This window comes from Amphiura filiformis, chromosome 12 (genome assembly GCF_039555335.1).
Source record: "Amphiura filiformis chromosome 12, Afil_fr2py, whole genome shotgun sequence".
Taxonomy (NCBI): Eukaryota; Metazoa; Echinodermata; class Ophiuroidea; order Amphilepidida; family Amphiuridae; genus Amphiura; species Amphiura filiformis.
Window position 1 is genome coordinate 2,821,743 of NC_092639.1, and position 16,608 is coordinate 2,838,350.

Below are 16,608 nucleotides of genomic sequence, written 5' to 3' on the forward strand. Positions count from 1 at the left end.
CTGCAGCGGAGTTAGGGTTATGAACTTACATTGTGTTCAAATCTCACTCCTTGCTCCTGAAACTAAAAGGTATTAATTGATTACAAACGTTGGCAATGACATGTCAGAATCAAATGTCCGATTTGTTTCAAATAAAAGTCAAAATTCAATACTTAATTTAGGAAAAAAAACTAAAATGACAAAAATGACCTTATTTCACACGTTCTGTAGCGTATATATAAGCTTCCCACTTCCGGTGCCAATTCCGGTACCAAGTAGACTATGATCAATCAGTCCATTATGCCCTTTGAGCAGTAGAGTAATAAATATTTACCTTTGAGCTCGATGACCTATAAACTTGGATCTTTTGGTGCTAGTTACGTAAGGCTGTGTTTATATTTAAATATTTATACTTCTAGTTAATACCAATCATTAGCAACAATAATGGCACATAACTTTACACAATGCTTACTCGTTTTTATTGTATGGAACATATTGTATTTACAGACAATATCTACAAGTAACATTCTCGTAGTTCCTATGGAAAGTGACGGAAGTCATTATTTCGTAATGAAATCCATTGCCGATGAACTAGTAAGTCGCGGACACCATGTAACAATGCTTCTGAACGGGATTTATAAAGACAAAGTAACGGCCAAGTCAAGCCCTGGAATCCAGATGGAATTCTTTAAATCAAACTTCACTCTTCAGGACCATGAAGATTTCTTAACAGGAATGACCAACGCAGGATTACGTGGTGAATATTTTTCATATTTTATGGAAAATTTGGACGAATTCATGGCGAGAACCGTTGCAGATTGTCATAATATTCTATATGATGTGGCTTTTATGTCGAGACTTAAAAACTCAAACTTTCAAGTCGCACTTGTTGATTTTGGATTTGAATGTCCTTTACTGCAATTACTTAAGCGCGATATTGGACTACCGTACATAGCTGTATCTGCACTTTTGGCTTTACCTTCTTATATGATGATTAGCAACCGGAAGCCATATAATCCGGCATATATGCCAGAGCTTATGATAGGCAGTTTTGATCATAAGATGTTCTTTTATGACCGACTTATTAACACTTTATTGGGCCTGCTACTCAACATTATGACTGTAGCGATAGACCATCCACTTGAGGAGACTTTCTCCCAGTTTGGTATTCCCAATGAACTATTGCGTCATGCTGATGCAGACCTCTGGCTCATGAATACTCACTTTGCGTTTGATTTTCCAAGACCGTTTCTTCCAAACTCAAAACCAGTTGGAGGATTAACAACACAACCAGCCAAATCACTAACTAAAGTAAGTTCTAAATTATGCCATCATACAATACTTTTGAGTTAAAGTAAAATATAATTTATTTTGTAGGTTTTAAGAAATCTTATCAAGCTTTAATTAATCTTGCTTGAAGAACCATGTTGATGTCATGAGTGATCTAGCCCGATTGGAAGGGCGCACTCAATATTAGGATGTCCATCACGTCCATAATCATTTTTGCTCCCAAGACCCGTTTTGTAGAAACATTCGTACTGTTGCAACATACTATTGAATGCACCCCGGTCTAGCGCTACTACACACACTGAACAACACGGTTGTTTGATGGCATGTATATATAACTGTATTCATTTTTAAGCAAAGTTGAACACTGGTGGCGCTATCTATCTTAAATCTTGTTTGTATCTTTACAAGGGGTAGATACTTGTATAATGGCATTAAAACATCACAAGAAGAATGTAACATAGAGCAAGGAAATTTTCTTTTTTATCATGAAATGAAAGGAATAACTCATACCATTGGGCTAGATTAAATTAAATGTATAATATGTAAATATCGTCCTCAATTTGCACACAAATATACAGTTTATAGAATAAAAATTACTACAAACAGTAAAAAAAAACAAGTTAAAAATATCTAAACAATAAATATGTATATTAGTGTGATAGCTGTTGGTATTGTAAAAGCTTGTAAAGGTCTAGAACTGAAACCTATAAGGTTTTGTTAGAAAAATTAATAAATGATCACATCAAACAACCTATATTGGAACATTGCTGAAAAAGACGAATTTCGCAAACTGTAGTTCAACATTGATCCAATATCCTGTCGATTTCACATGACATACTGGATGGAAATGTTCTTTGCTGAAATTAGTAAGATTGTGTTAATAAATGGGACGGATGTTATCACGTGTGGTGACATCATGCGCCTATTCTAGTGCTTACAATGGCGGAAAGGCGGAAATTCATGATGTCCTTACAATGGTCTCCAAATGGGTCAATTGGTTTTTGCAGGGTGTCATAATTGGAGTTGATCCCTTAAAATAAAAGTGGATTGTTTTCTGGGTAGTTCACCTTAATGTCATGATCCCTTAAATCTAGTTGCAGGTATGTGCACTGAAGCTTGCAATCTAGATGTGGTGTGTGTATTGTATGTAGTGGTCAGACCTGGATCCTAGGTCAGCCCATTTCTTTTGTGGACAATTCTTTAGGTATTGTCAATATTCAGATTTTTTGTGTGTCATGTAAATTAGTTTCTGGCTTGGTGGATGCATGTTCACAGAATATCTGGGCATTCAATTTTAACATCCGATTGAGATAAGATCTGCTGCCCATTTCACTGAGGAAGTGAAATGTTGTTTTATTCAGCATGATGAATATTTCTCTATACTAACATCGTATGGCTAAAAAGGCTTTACCAGTTTGCGATGCTTCATACAGAAAGATATACCAGGTCTTATGGAAGCTTAGAATCAGCAATAGAAGCTAATTTGTGCCTTGTGTTTGAGTCGGGTTTGGCGAAGTTTAAAATGGTCGTCGTGGTTGAAGCTGACACTTTAACTTTTCCAACTTTGTGAGAACCATGCTGGTTTAAGACATTGTTCGTGTAAGTAAAATAATATTGTTTGTAAATTATAAAGTGGATTTAATGATGAATTAGTTATTTAAAGAAAGCTTTGTTTGTGATAGTTTAAATTATTGTTTTGGCGGGAAAATCAAATTTAGATTTTCATAGTGTGATAAATTTGGTATTCAGCATAAAGTTCCAAATTGAACATAATTAAATTGGTGCTGAACATATCATGTCATTTTGTGTCGAGATTGACAATTTAAATCATCCTGCTGTAGAGACATAAACTTCAGGAATTTAAAACATATCTTGTGGAACTAGCCGTGTGTGAATGTTGTAAAGAAGTTCCATATCTTTCATTAATCAAAGAAAGAAGTCAGTAGTAAATTCTGTGGCTCATTTGGAAATATGAAAGTCTCCCAGATAGAATATTGTGTGAAGTTTATCATATGAACTTGAAAACAAATCCTAGTCACGGATTCATTAATTGTATTTATACAGCCGTACATGGGTGTGTATACTCTACTCTTGGACTTGGACGTTGGGAACTGTTGTTTTCGTCGACATTCTGCATTCCATGTAATTAACCGTTGGTTGAACTAGGCGTGGCTACGTGTGTGGCATCATTGAGAATGGATTCCACGCACTGTATAACTGACAACGTTGTGATGGAACTCTAGTCATGTAACGACGTTTAAAACGTATCCTTTCCAAGTGCACTTGGTATATTTTTTATATCGCGAATGATTAAATTGAGTATACTCATTTTAGGTTCATCTGACTAGTCATTATAATTGTTATATTTAATCGTTAATGCCATTGTGATATTTATTTTTTTCATGCTTATAAGAGAACGGTTTTTGAAGTATTTATTACAATCCTTTTGTTGCGTGACATTATTCTGTCTCGTTGTTGTTCACCTTATTTGCTGCGTGGCTTTGCTTAGCGTCGGTTGGGAATTTCAGTCCAATCCTGACACAGGGTATCAGGTAAATGGTGGTGGAAGAAAAGAATCATAAAGGTGTCGGGTGGAAGAATCGCACCAAAAATATTGTCTTGTGTGTTCAATACTTGGCTGTTAAAATGCCATTATGTCCTTTATGGAGTAACCACGTGACCATATTACTGCAATTAAAATTCCCGAGTCCCCCAACCCTTGCAGGACGTCACACAGTGTCATCGCCCCGATATCTTCATGGCAGAAATCGCCATGGTAGGTTCAATCCACAGCCACGCATGGCCACTTTGTTCTGACCTATTTAATAGTTTTGAGACGCATAATAGGCCGAGGGACATCCGACTAAGGCTATTGACAATAGCCTGGTGACTAACCTCTGTACGGTCAGTGAGCATGGTATATGCCATGAGGTCATCTGCTTTTAGACTGCCGCCACGAGTGGCCTAGGCTGCGCTATAGTTCGGCACATATAAAATCATAATTTTTGTCAGATTTTGAGCTCAATACGCACGGTTCTTTCTCAATACGCAAGCTAACGACTATCATATCATTTCAACACATATATTCAAGTGCAAGCATAAAAATATGGCTTCTTTAGAATAAAAAAAATTACGAGAGATATTCATCATTTTCTACCCCGGTATCCAAAGATTTATAGTCTGAATATCAAATCGTGCATAGCACATTCGGGGGTATCGATCCCGGTATTCATTTTAGTGTCTCTGCTGTACAATGTAATTTATTAACCAGGCAATGTCGGTGTGCGTCAGCGTCTTGGATTTTGATTTCCGTCCATTATTTTCTTATTGTTTAATATATAAATCTTTACTTTCGTGCAATCTTTTTCCATAACCATTTTCCTGATACCTTCATAATGCATTAAACCATTTGACGACCATTCTAAAGACATCTGGACATTTTGTGGACCAAAGTCTCTTTGTCTCTGTATTCCCGTGACATGTAACACCTTCTATCCTATATGTTGTGGCGATATATTTTATATCCCGTGCCCTTCTATTTTCATTTATTATGTAATCAAAATTATAGTGTCGTTCACCCCGAGTGAGAAATCACTCTCCCGTATCATTTCGATTAGACCATCGTAAAACGTCACAATGGTCATTTGTAAACGCAAGCTATGATTTAGGCGTAGCTTGTAGCAGTCACTCAGAGAGATAACATCTCTCTGAAATCTCCGTGTGCGTCCAGATTTCGAAACAACCTCATAGTCTAGAGCGAGAATAATTCTCGCTAATTATTACTTTGATAATGGAGTTTGTTATACTCCTAGTTCACTTGTTAGTTTTATTATAAAGTTACGAACGGAATGAAGAAGATGTAGTAAGGTAATAAATAACTTAAATATCAGTAAATTGTGGTTTTGATTGTCTTGTTGTTGGTGTGATAATATCTGCTTGGCTGAGTCTGAAATCCTAAATAAGACCCTGGTCGAACCTCTAGTTCTCTGGAGAGTTTTTTATTAGCGCCCATACCAATGCCAAATTATGATGAAGAGCCGGTGAACCGAATTACCAATCTGAGGGACTAGCCAAGACGAGCGGGCCAAGACGCTTCTACCAAGCCGTGTGATTTATCCTGGTACCTACCTCGCCGCCTAAAATATTCAGCGAGTCCTATTCCCCAAAGCTCTTTATTAGCATAATCGTACTTATTTCATGCAAAGAACATTTCCATGTAGAACGTCATGTGAAATCGACAAGATATTGGATCAATGTTGAACTATTGTTTGCTGAATTTGTCTTTTTTCAGCAATGTTCTTGTGTGTAGTGTGTGTGTACAATCAGTAATGTACACCAGCTTGACAGCAAAGGACTGGTAACCATGGTAACAAATCACTTGCAATCATCAATCTGAAAGGCTGGTAGACTAGGTATTGTTGGTCGAAGCAACAAATCGATTTTCATTATCTAAATCAATGTATTATTGAAATGTAACACTTTGATATTTTGCAAAAGTTAATTCTACAAATCATAATTATACTTTGAAAACTGGCTTGATTTATTGTTGCTAATGAGTTATGTACGTTTTACAAAAGTATTGTTACACCCCTCTTTACAACATAACTCAAGAACCACAGGACCCACAAAAGTATATCTGTGATATTTGAATTCTTCTATACGCTTGCTATGAAATGACCAATGCAATTTTTGCTAAAACTCACTACCATTCGCAAGATGCTGTAAACTATCAAATCGCAGTTTAAAATAGTGCCTAACCTTAAGCAACTCAATTAAACTTCATTTGATCGGGAAAGATTCGTGTTATTGCACTGGCTATAGTACCAGCAAGAAAAAGGTAACCTACATCCCTGACCACAGTTGATTAAACTCTATTACAGAAACAAATTGCGAATTGGTTAAATTGGCAATTGATTTTTATTTATTTTACAGGATTTAGAAGAATTCGTCCATAGCTCGGGTGAACACGGTGTCGTCCTGTTTTCCATGGGTTCGTACGCCAAAGGCGTCAACGCAGACATTGCAGCTATGTTTGCAGGAGCCTTCGCACAGATACCAGAGAAGGTTATCTGGAAGCTTAATGGTCAACCATCGGCAACTCTTAGCGACAATATTAAGGTCATGGATTGGGTTCCACAGAATGATCTACTCGGTAAGCTCTTAATCGTTTGGTTTATATAGCAATTCAATATTCGAGTTTCAAACAATGGAAATCATAGAAAAAATACTTTGACACTCCAGATTTAATATTTAAGTATTGTATAATATAAATGTAATTCAGAATATTCACAAATATATCATCATCAGGATCATTATCCCAGTGAAAACACTCATAACAACGGATCCAAAGTTTAACATAAAAATCGGAATCAGAAGCAAATAAAAAAAATATGATGATAACAAAATCAGAAATAACAAACGTTTTTCTTATTCTTATGCACAGCTCATTCTCAAGTGAAAGCCTTCGTCACTCACTGTGGTATGAATGGGGTCTGGGAAGCAGTCTACCATGGGGTCCCAATGGTCGCAATACCCTTATTTGGTGACCAACCAGACAATGCTCAACGAATTGAGTCACGTGGGATAGGGGTTCGAGTAGATGTCACGACTCTAACTAGCGATCTGCTGACGCAAGCAATACGTATCGTCATTGATGAACCAAGGTATGTTGGAACATTGGACACTGAAGCTGGTGGAAATTCATAATCCAACGTCGTCAATGACCACATCCCATCCCCTCCATCCCAGGGAAATTATTGGGCTCTAAGTTTCGGACTAATTACATTTTTCAATATATTCCCCCACCACTGCAGGCATTACATGCCTCACTATCCTGTTGTTTCTACCATTGGCAATCCTACGGGTTGGAGGGTCACAAACTATCAATCAATATGAGTACATAAATATATCAAATACTGGAACTTACGTTTTGTTGACGTTTCGTCCGAAACTATCGGACATCATCAGGTAACTGAATTAGGTCGATTGGTCACGTGAGAGACGGCGATCAATTCCTTTCAGTGCCTGGTCCCACGCGTGCGAGAGATGAAAGCGTAGTCCTCCTGTTCTGTTCAGCGACGGGCTTTCGACTCTCTCCCAGACGGCTTCGCGCACACCCCTTTCAAACCAGCGTTTCTCCTTGTCCAGAATGATGACGTCTTCCGGATTAAAGGTAGGTCCTGTGACTTTGTTGTGGGTGAAAACAGCCGAGTTCTGGGCTTCGTTAGAACTAGGTCTGCGATGTTGGCCAATCCTAGCTCTAAGGGATTGTTTTGTTTCTCCACTATAAGAGTCCTTACAGTCCTTTTCCGCGCATGAGATACCATAAACGATGTTGCTACGTTTATCCTTTGGAGGTTTGTCTTTGACCTTGACTAATTTGCCGCGGAGGGTGATAGTGGGCTTAAAAGATGTGTTGATGCCAAAAGTCTTTAAGGTCTTCTTTAACCTCTCTGAAAGGCCAGCGACGTAAGGTATGGTAACGTGCGTGGAGTTGGTGATTTGATTTGTGTTCTGCGCACTTGCCAAGGTCTGATCTTTCTTTGTCTTAGCTTTTTGGAAAGCCCAGTTTGGGTAGCCGCAGGTGCTAAGAGATTTCTGGATGTGATTGAGTTCCTTAGCTTTGGGCTCCTCTTCGCTAATGAGGGTGTCTGCGCGGTACTGCAAGGTTCTTATAACCCCCAGTTTGTGAATGAGGGGGTGGTTGGAGCCAAATTGAAGGTAATGGTCTGTGTGAGTAGGCTTTCTGTATACTGTGGAGGTTAGGCTGCCATCGGTGTTGCGGTGAACCAAACAGTCCAGAAAAGGCAACTGATTATTCTCACACTCTTCCTGCGTAAACTTAATGTTAGGATCAACGCTGTTGATGTACTTGAAGAACTGTTCAGACTCACTTTTGCTTATCACCACAAAGGTATCGTCCACGTATCTCAACCACAGCTTAGGGGGGTTGCCGGGGTACTTTTTCAGAACCTCTTGTTCAAATGCTTCCATATACAAGTTCACAACAATTGGACTGACACTTGAACCCATTGCACAACCAAATTGCTGAGTGTAAAATTTGCCATTGTGTGAGAAATACGTGGTTTTGAGACAAAGCGTGACTAATTCCACAATCTGTTCAACAGTAAGGTCAGTGCGATCGCTAAGATTGGGATCCTTTTCCAAATTGTCCCTTACAACTTGTATAGCGGCGTCCGGTGGTATAGATGTAAATAAAGCACTCACGTCGTAGGATGTTATTATTTCGCTATCATCCAGAGTAAGGTCCTTGATTTTGTTCACAAAATCCTGGGTGTTTGTCAGGTGGTGAGGCGATTGTCCCACGAGTGGCCCAATGATCTTAGCTCCGTGTTTTGCAAGTTCATACGTCACCGAACCAATACTGCTCACAATTGGTCTAACGGGAATAGGTTCCGCTTTGTGGATTTTTGGCAGGCCATAGAATGCAGGTACACTAGGCTCTGTAGGTGGAATGAGTTTATATTTGGTATAAGCATCGATTGATCGCCGTCTCTCACGTGACCAATCGACCTAATTCAGTCACCTGATGATGTCCGATGGTTTCGTAAAGTAATGTCCGTAAGTTCCAGTATTTGATATATTTCTGTACTCTTGATTTACCAACTGGATGAATAATCTACACCAAGATATCAATCATTATGTTACAAAGAACTACACGCACCCACTACCCCTTGGGGCCCGCGTACCCAGCTTACATGCACAACTGCCCCCACTTTTCTCGGGATGGGGAGTAGGTCTACTTGAATAGTGGGCCTACGTAAAACCAAAAAATACGCAATTGAAAGCGGGGGAAGTCTGCTAAGAGGACGTTTTATAATCACTAGAGAGGTCGCGATTTCCAAACGCCGTGATCGTACGCATCCTGTGACGGAACGAGGTCAATTACTTAGCCAGTATTGACGAATCTGCACGTACGAAATGTGTCCGTTTTACAATATATAATAAAAATTATGATAACATTTTATGTGCAATAAAACAACAGTGAGGTTATAAAAAATTGATTTCATTCGCGCGGCTAATAAACTTTGGGGATGCGATCATTTTGGTTCATAGTCTTGGTAGCCGAAAACCATACAGCCTTGCTAATTGTTGAAAAATTCCACTGCACATGTTTGGTTCATAGTTAGCCATTCAAAACTACCATGTTTTACCAGTTTTAATGTCAAAAAATATATCCCAAACCTCATCTACTTTGCATTTTATCCATTTTCTTTCTTTACAGCTACAAGACAAACGCCAAGAAGTTATCAGCACTGTTTCGAGACACCCCTCGCACTCCCGTACAACAAGCAGCTGATTGGTCAGAATACATCATACGTCATGGTGACGCAAGACACTTACGATCGGCTGCGTTAGATTTGAATCTAATCCAGTATTTTCTTCTTGACGTACTTCTATGTTTGTGCCTTGGAGTTTTGATGTTTTCTATTATCATGTTTTGCTTTTGTAGGATATGTTTTAAAGGATGTAGTAAAGTTTGTGCACGAGGTACTAAAGTAAAAACACAATAAGGCAAAAAATCATACTCTATCATTTGTTATGGACAATCAATATTTTGTTTAAATTTTCGGTCGAAGCCAAATTACTCAAATGCTACTAAATTAAAGCGATGCCAACCGACGGGACAGGGATATGGCAAGATGTCCGATTTTAGAAGCAGGAATAAAACCAGAACGCCCGGAGAATAACAAACACCAATAATCATAAATGGGTACAAAAATGAAACACATCCGTTGAAATTGCCATGGAAATGTTTAATACTTCGCGGATCGGCAAGCATGAATCCACACGGAGGAACCAAAACTAAAAAGATAAAAAGACCCATTGTATACCCAGCAAACACAAAACGTTTTCGACATCATTCGCAAAAGGTTATAAAAGGTTGTCAGAAAACGTTTAAATGTCGGCTTATATAAAGAGTATATTAAGAGTATAAAACGTTTTCATAACCTTAAAAAACATTTTTTGATAATCTACAAAAACATTCTTGAAAACTTGATACAAAACTTTCTAAACATAATGTTATTTTTGGGTTGAAAAAATATTTTGCGAAAAATGTTTGCCCAAAATATTTTCAATAATGTTTTAAAAACGTTTTCATGACCTTTATATAACCCGACATTTAAATGTTATTAAAAGGTTTTGAAAAAAACATTTTAAGGATATTTCTGTGTTTGCTGGGTTCAAATATAGCAACATAATGTTATTTAAGTATTGACACATTATTTGGCAAAAATGTTTGCAAAAATAGTTTACAATAACATTTTTTGAAAACATTTCAAAATATTGTTGTAGTGTGTTTTCATACAAAACGTTTTAAAACGTTATCATAACCTTTATATAACCCGACATTTTAAAACGTTTTTACCTAAACCAAAAGCCAAAATATAACTTATTTAAAACGTATTTAAAACGTTTTTGTGTTTGCTGGGTACATTATAATTGGTCGTCAGTCTTACCGTACATAAGATATAAACTCAACCCAGAAAGTATCGAAACGATTATAGATGGTCAGATATATCAGAAACTGAAATATATAGCAAAAATTTATTTAATGTATATAAAGCGCAGCTTTCTCCTGCGCATTTTGATACCTCTTTTGTTGCTCTATGATATCATGGTTGAGTTATTTTGCGTTTACGAGTTATGCATGATTATGTGTATTACACTGCTCCATAGACAATGCGTTGTAATTTCGTTCTGGTGCACCAGAGAACGAAATTCAAATTTAACGATATTTTTGCTAAACGAATTAATCTGCAAGAAATATTTGGTACATAAACATTATGTAGCCAGAGGTATCCAGTGGTGTAAAAATCTCAACTTTTTGGGGAAAAGTGGGGGATGAGGCTGTGGATCACGAAATGCCCCTTTAAGTCGGATTTTGAAAGTTGCACTTAGCTCCTATTCAAGCCAAATGCGTTATACTGTGACCAAAAAATGACCATTGCTTTTGTCCGCCAAATTCAAATGAGTATGTGTGTCGCCTGCAAAGAGCCCTGACCTTAATCCACTAGAACACTTGTGGGACACTCTTAAGTGGAGAGCTAACAAGGCAATCAAGCTTGACACCACCTTAGACATGTTAGAAGGCCTTCGGAGCATCCTGCTCAGGAAATGGCGAGACATTGACCAAGGAAAGATAAGACATCTTGTTTAGAGCATGCGACGACGAATCCAGGCAGTGATAGACAGTGATGGTGGGCACACCAAGTATTGAGATGTCAGCAGAAAGAGTTCATGAGATAAGTCAGAGATAAGTAAAGGGTAGCAAGTATTGAAGTTGGAAGTCGAAAGAGTGAAATAAAGTAAAGTTCCTGGTTATGTAAACAGAGCACATCGGTGTCCTTTGTCTTGATTTTGTGTGTGTGTGTGTGGGGGGTGTTTACACGACGAACGCATTTGGCTTGAATAGGAGCTTAGTGCAACTTTCAAAATCCGACTTGGAGTCACTCAAGCGCCCATAACTCGACCAAATGATATCGTAGAGCAACAAAAGAGGTATCAAAATGCGCAGGAGAAAGCTGCGCTTTATAAACATTAAATAAGTTTTTGCTATATATTTCAGTTCCCGATATATCTGACCATCTATAATCGTTTCGATACTTTCTGGGTTGAGTTTAGTATTTTAGCATGAGAATGTGCCTGCTCTTCGTATAATCATTTTACAATAACAAACCAGTATTGCGTATTTTAGTAGTGATTACAGAGCAAAATGCCGAAGGCGAAAAAAGGCATTCAAAAATGCTGAAGGCGAAACGTTGACAGGTCCACAGAAAATTTCAAATGAATTTAATGAATATTTTGTTAACATCGGACCTAAATTAGCTTCCAAGATTACAACAAATGGCAAGAAGTACATTGATTATTTTAAAAAAAACATTAAGCAGCAGCATGTACATGAAACCCATTATAAAAATAATACATTTAATCCAAACAAGGAATGCAATGGCAATACCTATTCATATTCAATGTCTCTGTTACTGCTGGTGTAGTCAAATGAGTTAAAGATCGCCAAAGTAATTCCCATAAAAAGGAAATTCTAGAAGTTTTCTTTAACTACCGTCCAATTTCGGATTTGTCATGTTTTTCAAAAAATACTTGAAAGGCTGTGTTCAACAGATGCATAAATGACATTAATAGAAATGATATGCATGTTGTTATAACGAGATTTCATAGTTCTAGTACAATAAACAGCACTCACTGTGGACGTTTCGAAGTCTTACAGACTCCTTTTTCAACACTGATGATGTTGTGATGATCTTCTGTTTACCGCAGAGGAGCTGGTTGCTCAGCAACGTGGCTGGAAGATGTATTTTTCTTGAGATTTTGTATTGCCCCTCGTCTCTGTTCATGGTGGGCCCCTGCTTTCTGATTAATAGATTTCCACTGCCTCTTTAATCCAACATTTGTATCTGTCTGTCTATGTAATATTTGCACGTGGTGTGTAATTTACTTCATTTGTTGACCGTAGATTCAGATGCTTTTCTGTTCGCTCTTGTGCGAACATTGACACTCGCCTTGTCAGCCTGTGTTCTTTAAGCCTATACCCTGTCACGTATTGTATGTAGGTATTCGTCTCCGGGTGAGACGGGCAGGAAGTCTTGAAGAACATAGGACAGAGGCTGATAAGGTGAGTGTCAATGTTTAATATGTGGAGTACCCGAAGGCCGGGCCCAAGAGGCCCCATGTCACAAGGGAAATTGCCCAAAATTGTCCGAAATTATCAAAATAGACCAAAGTTCCACAAAGTTGTCATGGTGATAATGTCAAATTGAATGAAACATTACTGCGCATTAATAACATTTAGTCCTGCGTATAATATCAATCCATTCAGTTTATGTTTTACAACCAAACGTAATTCTTTTAGATACAGTAATATAAATTTGATTAACTTAGAGAACAAAAATTGGAAATTAAATATTCAAATTCGTTACTCCAGTAATGAAATTGACAAAAAGTGGTTTGTAAATGAAACAATCAAATACACTGTTTAATAATTCTACTTAGCCAGCCTTCTTCTTGTTGATGATTGTAAAGTTCAATTTCTCAATGTTCTTGATACCTATCCTGATTCACTTGTCTTGCGAAGATCACTGCTCAGCGAAGTCCAGTGAAGACTTTTATATCCTTTTGCATAAAATCCGCGACAGTTGGCTATCTCCAAAATGGTGCTATTTTCACCTTTCACACAATTTCTTCAGGAAACAGGCCTGCATTGCATTGCAGTTTTCCCCCTGTTTCCACTTACTTTTGACAGATGTGTTGTTTCATAAACCAGACTTCAGCAAGTCGACAGAAGAATATAATTTCCTTTCGTGGAAGAGGTACGCACTTTGACGTAAACTAAATAATATCCTTTCGTGGAAGTCGTACGCACTTTGACGTAAACTAGATCTTCTCCGACATCGCTGGCAGGTAGTAATACATTGACTATATAAAATAGTTCTGGTTTGCAATTTCCTTTTTAAGCACATTTGCTAGCCCAGAACAACACTATAACCAGTGAAGAATTATGTTTACATTTTCTTATATACCATGCACTGGAAAATCCCATTATTTTAATAGCCAGCTGTTATTTTACAACACATGATGTAATTTTGGAAATTCTCAACCCTTAATTATAACATTAACCTTTCTCATTATATCACTTCCTGGGGTTTTCCCCCAACATGATGTCACTTTCACTTTATGATCTCAGGGGAATTCCCAACTATCCAAAATGAGAAATGATTCAATTTGTTGCTGCTCAACTTGATGCAGAGGGGAATTCCCAGACATGTCATCACTCATGAAATAACTCTATTTTGTAAACAAAGATAAATAATCAAATTAAATTACCCAGGGCACATCACAGACAAACTTTCATTATGACATAATGAATACAAAGTACGTAATGATAGCTGTATTCATGATTGGATTTGCCATTAAACCTGTATGAAAGGTATATAACGCTACGTGATAATAGAAATGAAGAATAATTGGATGTCCTACTAGCTCAACAGTCAAAATTACACAAGATAAGGTGAAGCACAACCAACCATGGATTCCTCTCCGCGAGAACAGCTTCAAAGTAATTGTGCAGACTACCGAGTCTTAAACCTCACAAATGAATTGGAAGCTTCGGCATGGTTATGGGGCCCATTGGAAGATCTCTTCTTCACGGTGGTTCTCCCATGCATCATGTTGATTGGGTTCGTTGGTAACGTTTCCTTTCTCCTTGCTGTAATTCGCGTACGCGACATGCAAACCATCACTAACGCGTACTTGGCTAACGTCGCTTTTGCCGATTTTCTTTTTGTGGTTTATTCGTGTGCTATCTATTTAAGCACCTATCTTTTGACTCCGGTTAGAAACGACGTTCCCTATCGATCAAATGTTGGTTGTATCTGCAGTTTTGGAATGATCTATTTGACATATTTTGCGTCACTGAATCTGATAACTTTCGTAACGGTTGAGCGTTATTTTGCTGTTTGCAGACCCTTCCAACACCTCATGGTCAGCGGGAAAAGTCGGACAATTAAATTCATTATCGCGTCCTGGGTTATTGGTATCATTTTCATCGCATTAATTATACCTCGCCATGCAGGATATTTCACATTTTGCGTTAATTGGCCAAAACAAGAAGAGTACCTTTCGTTTCCAAAACTTATTCAGTTTTGCGATACAATCCATCCTGATGTTTACATTCTAAGTGAAGCTTGCCAAACAGGTCCTTTCTTTATTGCCATGATAATTAACTTGTACATGTACACACGAATCATCACAACTTTGAACAACAGACCAGCAGCAAAATCAGAAAGTTCTCAACACTCTGATCATGCCGATGCGCAGCAAAAACAGACAACCCGAGTCCGAAACCAAGTAGCTCGGCTTCTTATCATCAATGGAACTATATTTTTTCTAAGTCAATTTCCGTACAGAATCTTATCGATAAACAACATCTTACAGCAAGCAATTGGCATAGGTTTTCTTGACCGACAGCAATATGGTATGTTCTTAGTGATCTCGCGATGTCTTATTCTGATCAACTCTTGTGCCAATCCAATGGTGTATGTTACAACCAGCGAGTTCTATCGCAAAGGGTTTAAGATGGCATTTGAGTGTAAGAACAAAACTTTGTCTACTAACTCCAGCCACGCTAAATCAATGATTGCTTCAATATCTAGTCAGAGAGGAGACAATTGATAAAAGTTTCCCACTTTGTTTGAATACTGGTAGACAGCACCCGATGATATAATCGAATATGACGGTGTCATGGCTAATTCGAACATTTGAACTAATTTTCACTATTTCAACTTATTAAACTTTAGATAAATATAAGTAGAAGTTTGTAAAAGAACACTAGGCCCTAAGTCTTGTTAACTAAAATGGAGCCGCACCTTAATAAGTTAGAGGGCGTTCTATTTAAAAAGGAAATTCCTTAGTTTAGCGACAGAGCTGTTTTGTCACAAGTTATCGCAGGTGAGTTGTTTGAAATATGAAGAGCTTATTTCCAAGTCCACAACCACAAGTTTCTCATTTACTTGTGTGATACAATCACAATTTACATTTTGACAAGTAATGGCATTAGCAACACATACTGCAGTTACTGTCCGTTTTCCTATCCACAATACACAGTGCTCTTTCCCATTGACGCGTGACCTCTACAAATAGCCTACGTTAAAAGTATGGGGATATGCCTAGTTAACGTCGCTGTGTGAAAAATAACCGGCCAATATTAAAAGTACTCTTCTAAAGTTCTAGAAAATATAGTTTTGTAACATGTCCTAAATTTTAGCTAATTTAGATGTTTGGAAATATGCGTACTTTGGTGTTTTAGTTAATGTTATCGGGTAATAGTACATTGCCTAGTTAACGTCGCTGTGTGAAAAATAACCCGCCAATATTAAAAGTACTCTTCTAAAATTCTAGACAATATAGTTTTGTAACATGTCCGAAATTTTTAGCTAATTTAGATGTTTGGAAATATGCGTACTTTGGTGTTTTAGGAATGATATGTAAACGACAGATAACACCAAAAAATATGAAGAAATTATTTCTAAACCGTGTTAAGTCTGCAAACCACCATGTTTCTCATTTTCAAGAACGCTGGTTAACAATAAGCACGTATTGTCTCATTTCGTAAACAAAGACCACAGAGAATTGTTCTCTAGCGCTCGCTTTATAATCGTTCACCCAACTGAAAGTATAATCCCAGCTCATTGCTCCATTGTACGTGTAAAGCAGACACATATGTTGTGTGTATTTAACCAGAGAAGATATGATTTAATCAGTTGAGCTGTTTTCAATGAGTGTTATCTTGGTTTAATAGCT

At 37.6% G+C, this 16,608-nt stretch overlaps 2 protein-coding genes across 2 annotated transcripts in view; both read left to right on the top strand.

The window, feature by feature from the left end:
- The first annotated feature begins 398 nt into the window (after positions 1-398).
- Positions 399-16,608, top strand: part of LOC140165660 (UDP-glucuronosyltransferase 2A1-like) — a 455,852-nt gene continuing 439,642 nt past the window's right edge. The window contains exons 1-4 of the mRNA XM_072188956.1: positions 399-1,290; positions 6,202-6,421; positions 6,713-6,932; positions 9,515-10,723. Coding sequence (XP_072045057.1) covers positions 424-1,290; positions 6,202-6,421; positions 6,713-6,932; positions 9,515-9,803 — 1,596 coding nt within the window. The 5' untranslated portion in view covers positions 399-423 and the 3' untranslated portion in view covers positions 9,804-10,723. The remainder of the gene's footprint in view (positions 1,291-6,201; positions 6,422-6,712; positions 6,933-9,514; positions 10,724-16,608) is intronic.
- LOC140165484 (thyrotropin-releasing hormone receptor-like) lies at positions 14,335-15,480 on the top strand. The gene has a single exon (XM_072188775.1). It carries the CDS (start codon positions 14,335-14,337, stop codon positions 15,478-15,480), a length of 1,146 nt encoding a protein of 381 aa, XP_072044876.1.

Excerpts from the sequence above, each read along its gene's own strand:
- LOC140165484 (XM_072188775.1), top strand. The coding sequence starts at position 14,335 with ATGGATTCCTCTCCGCGAGAACAGCTTCAAAGTAATTGTGCAGACTAC.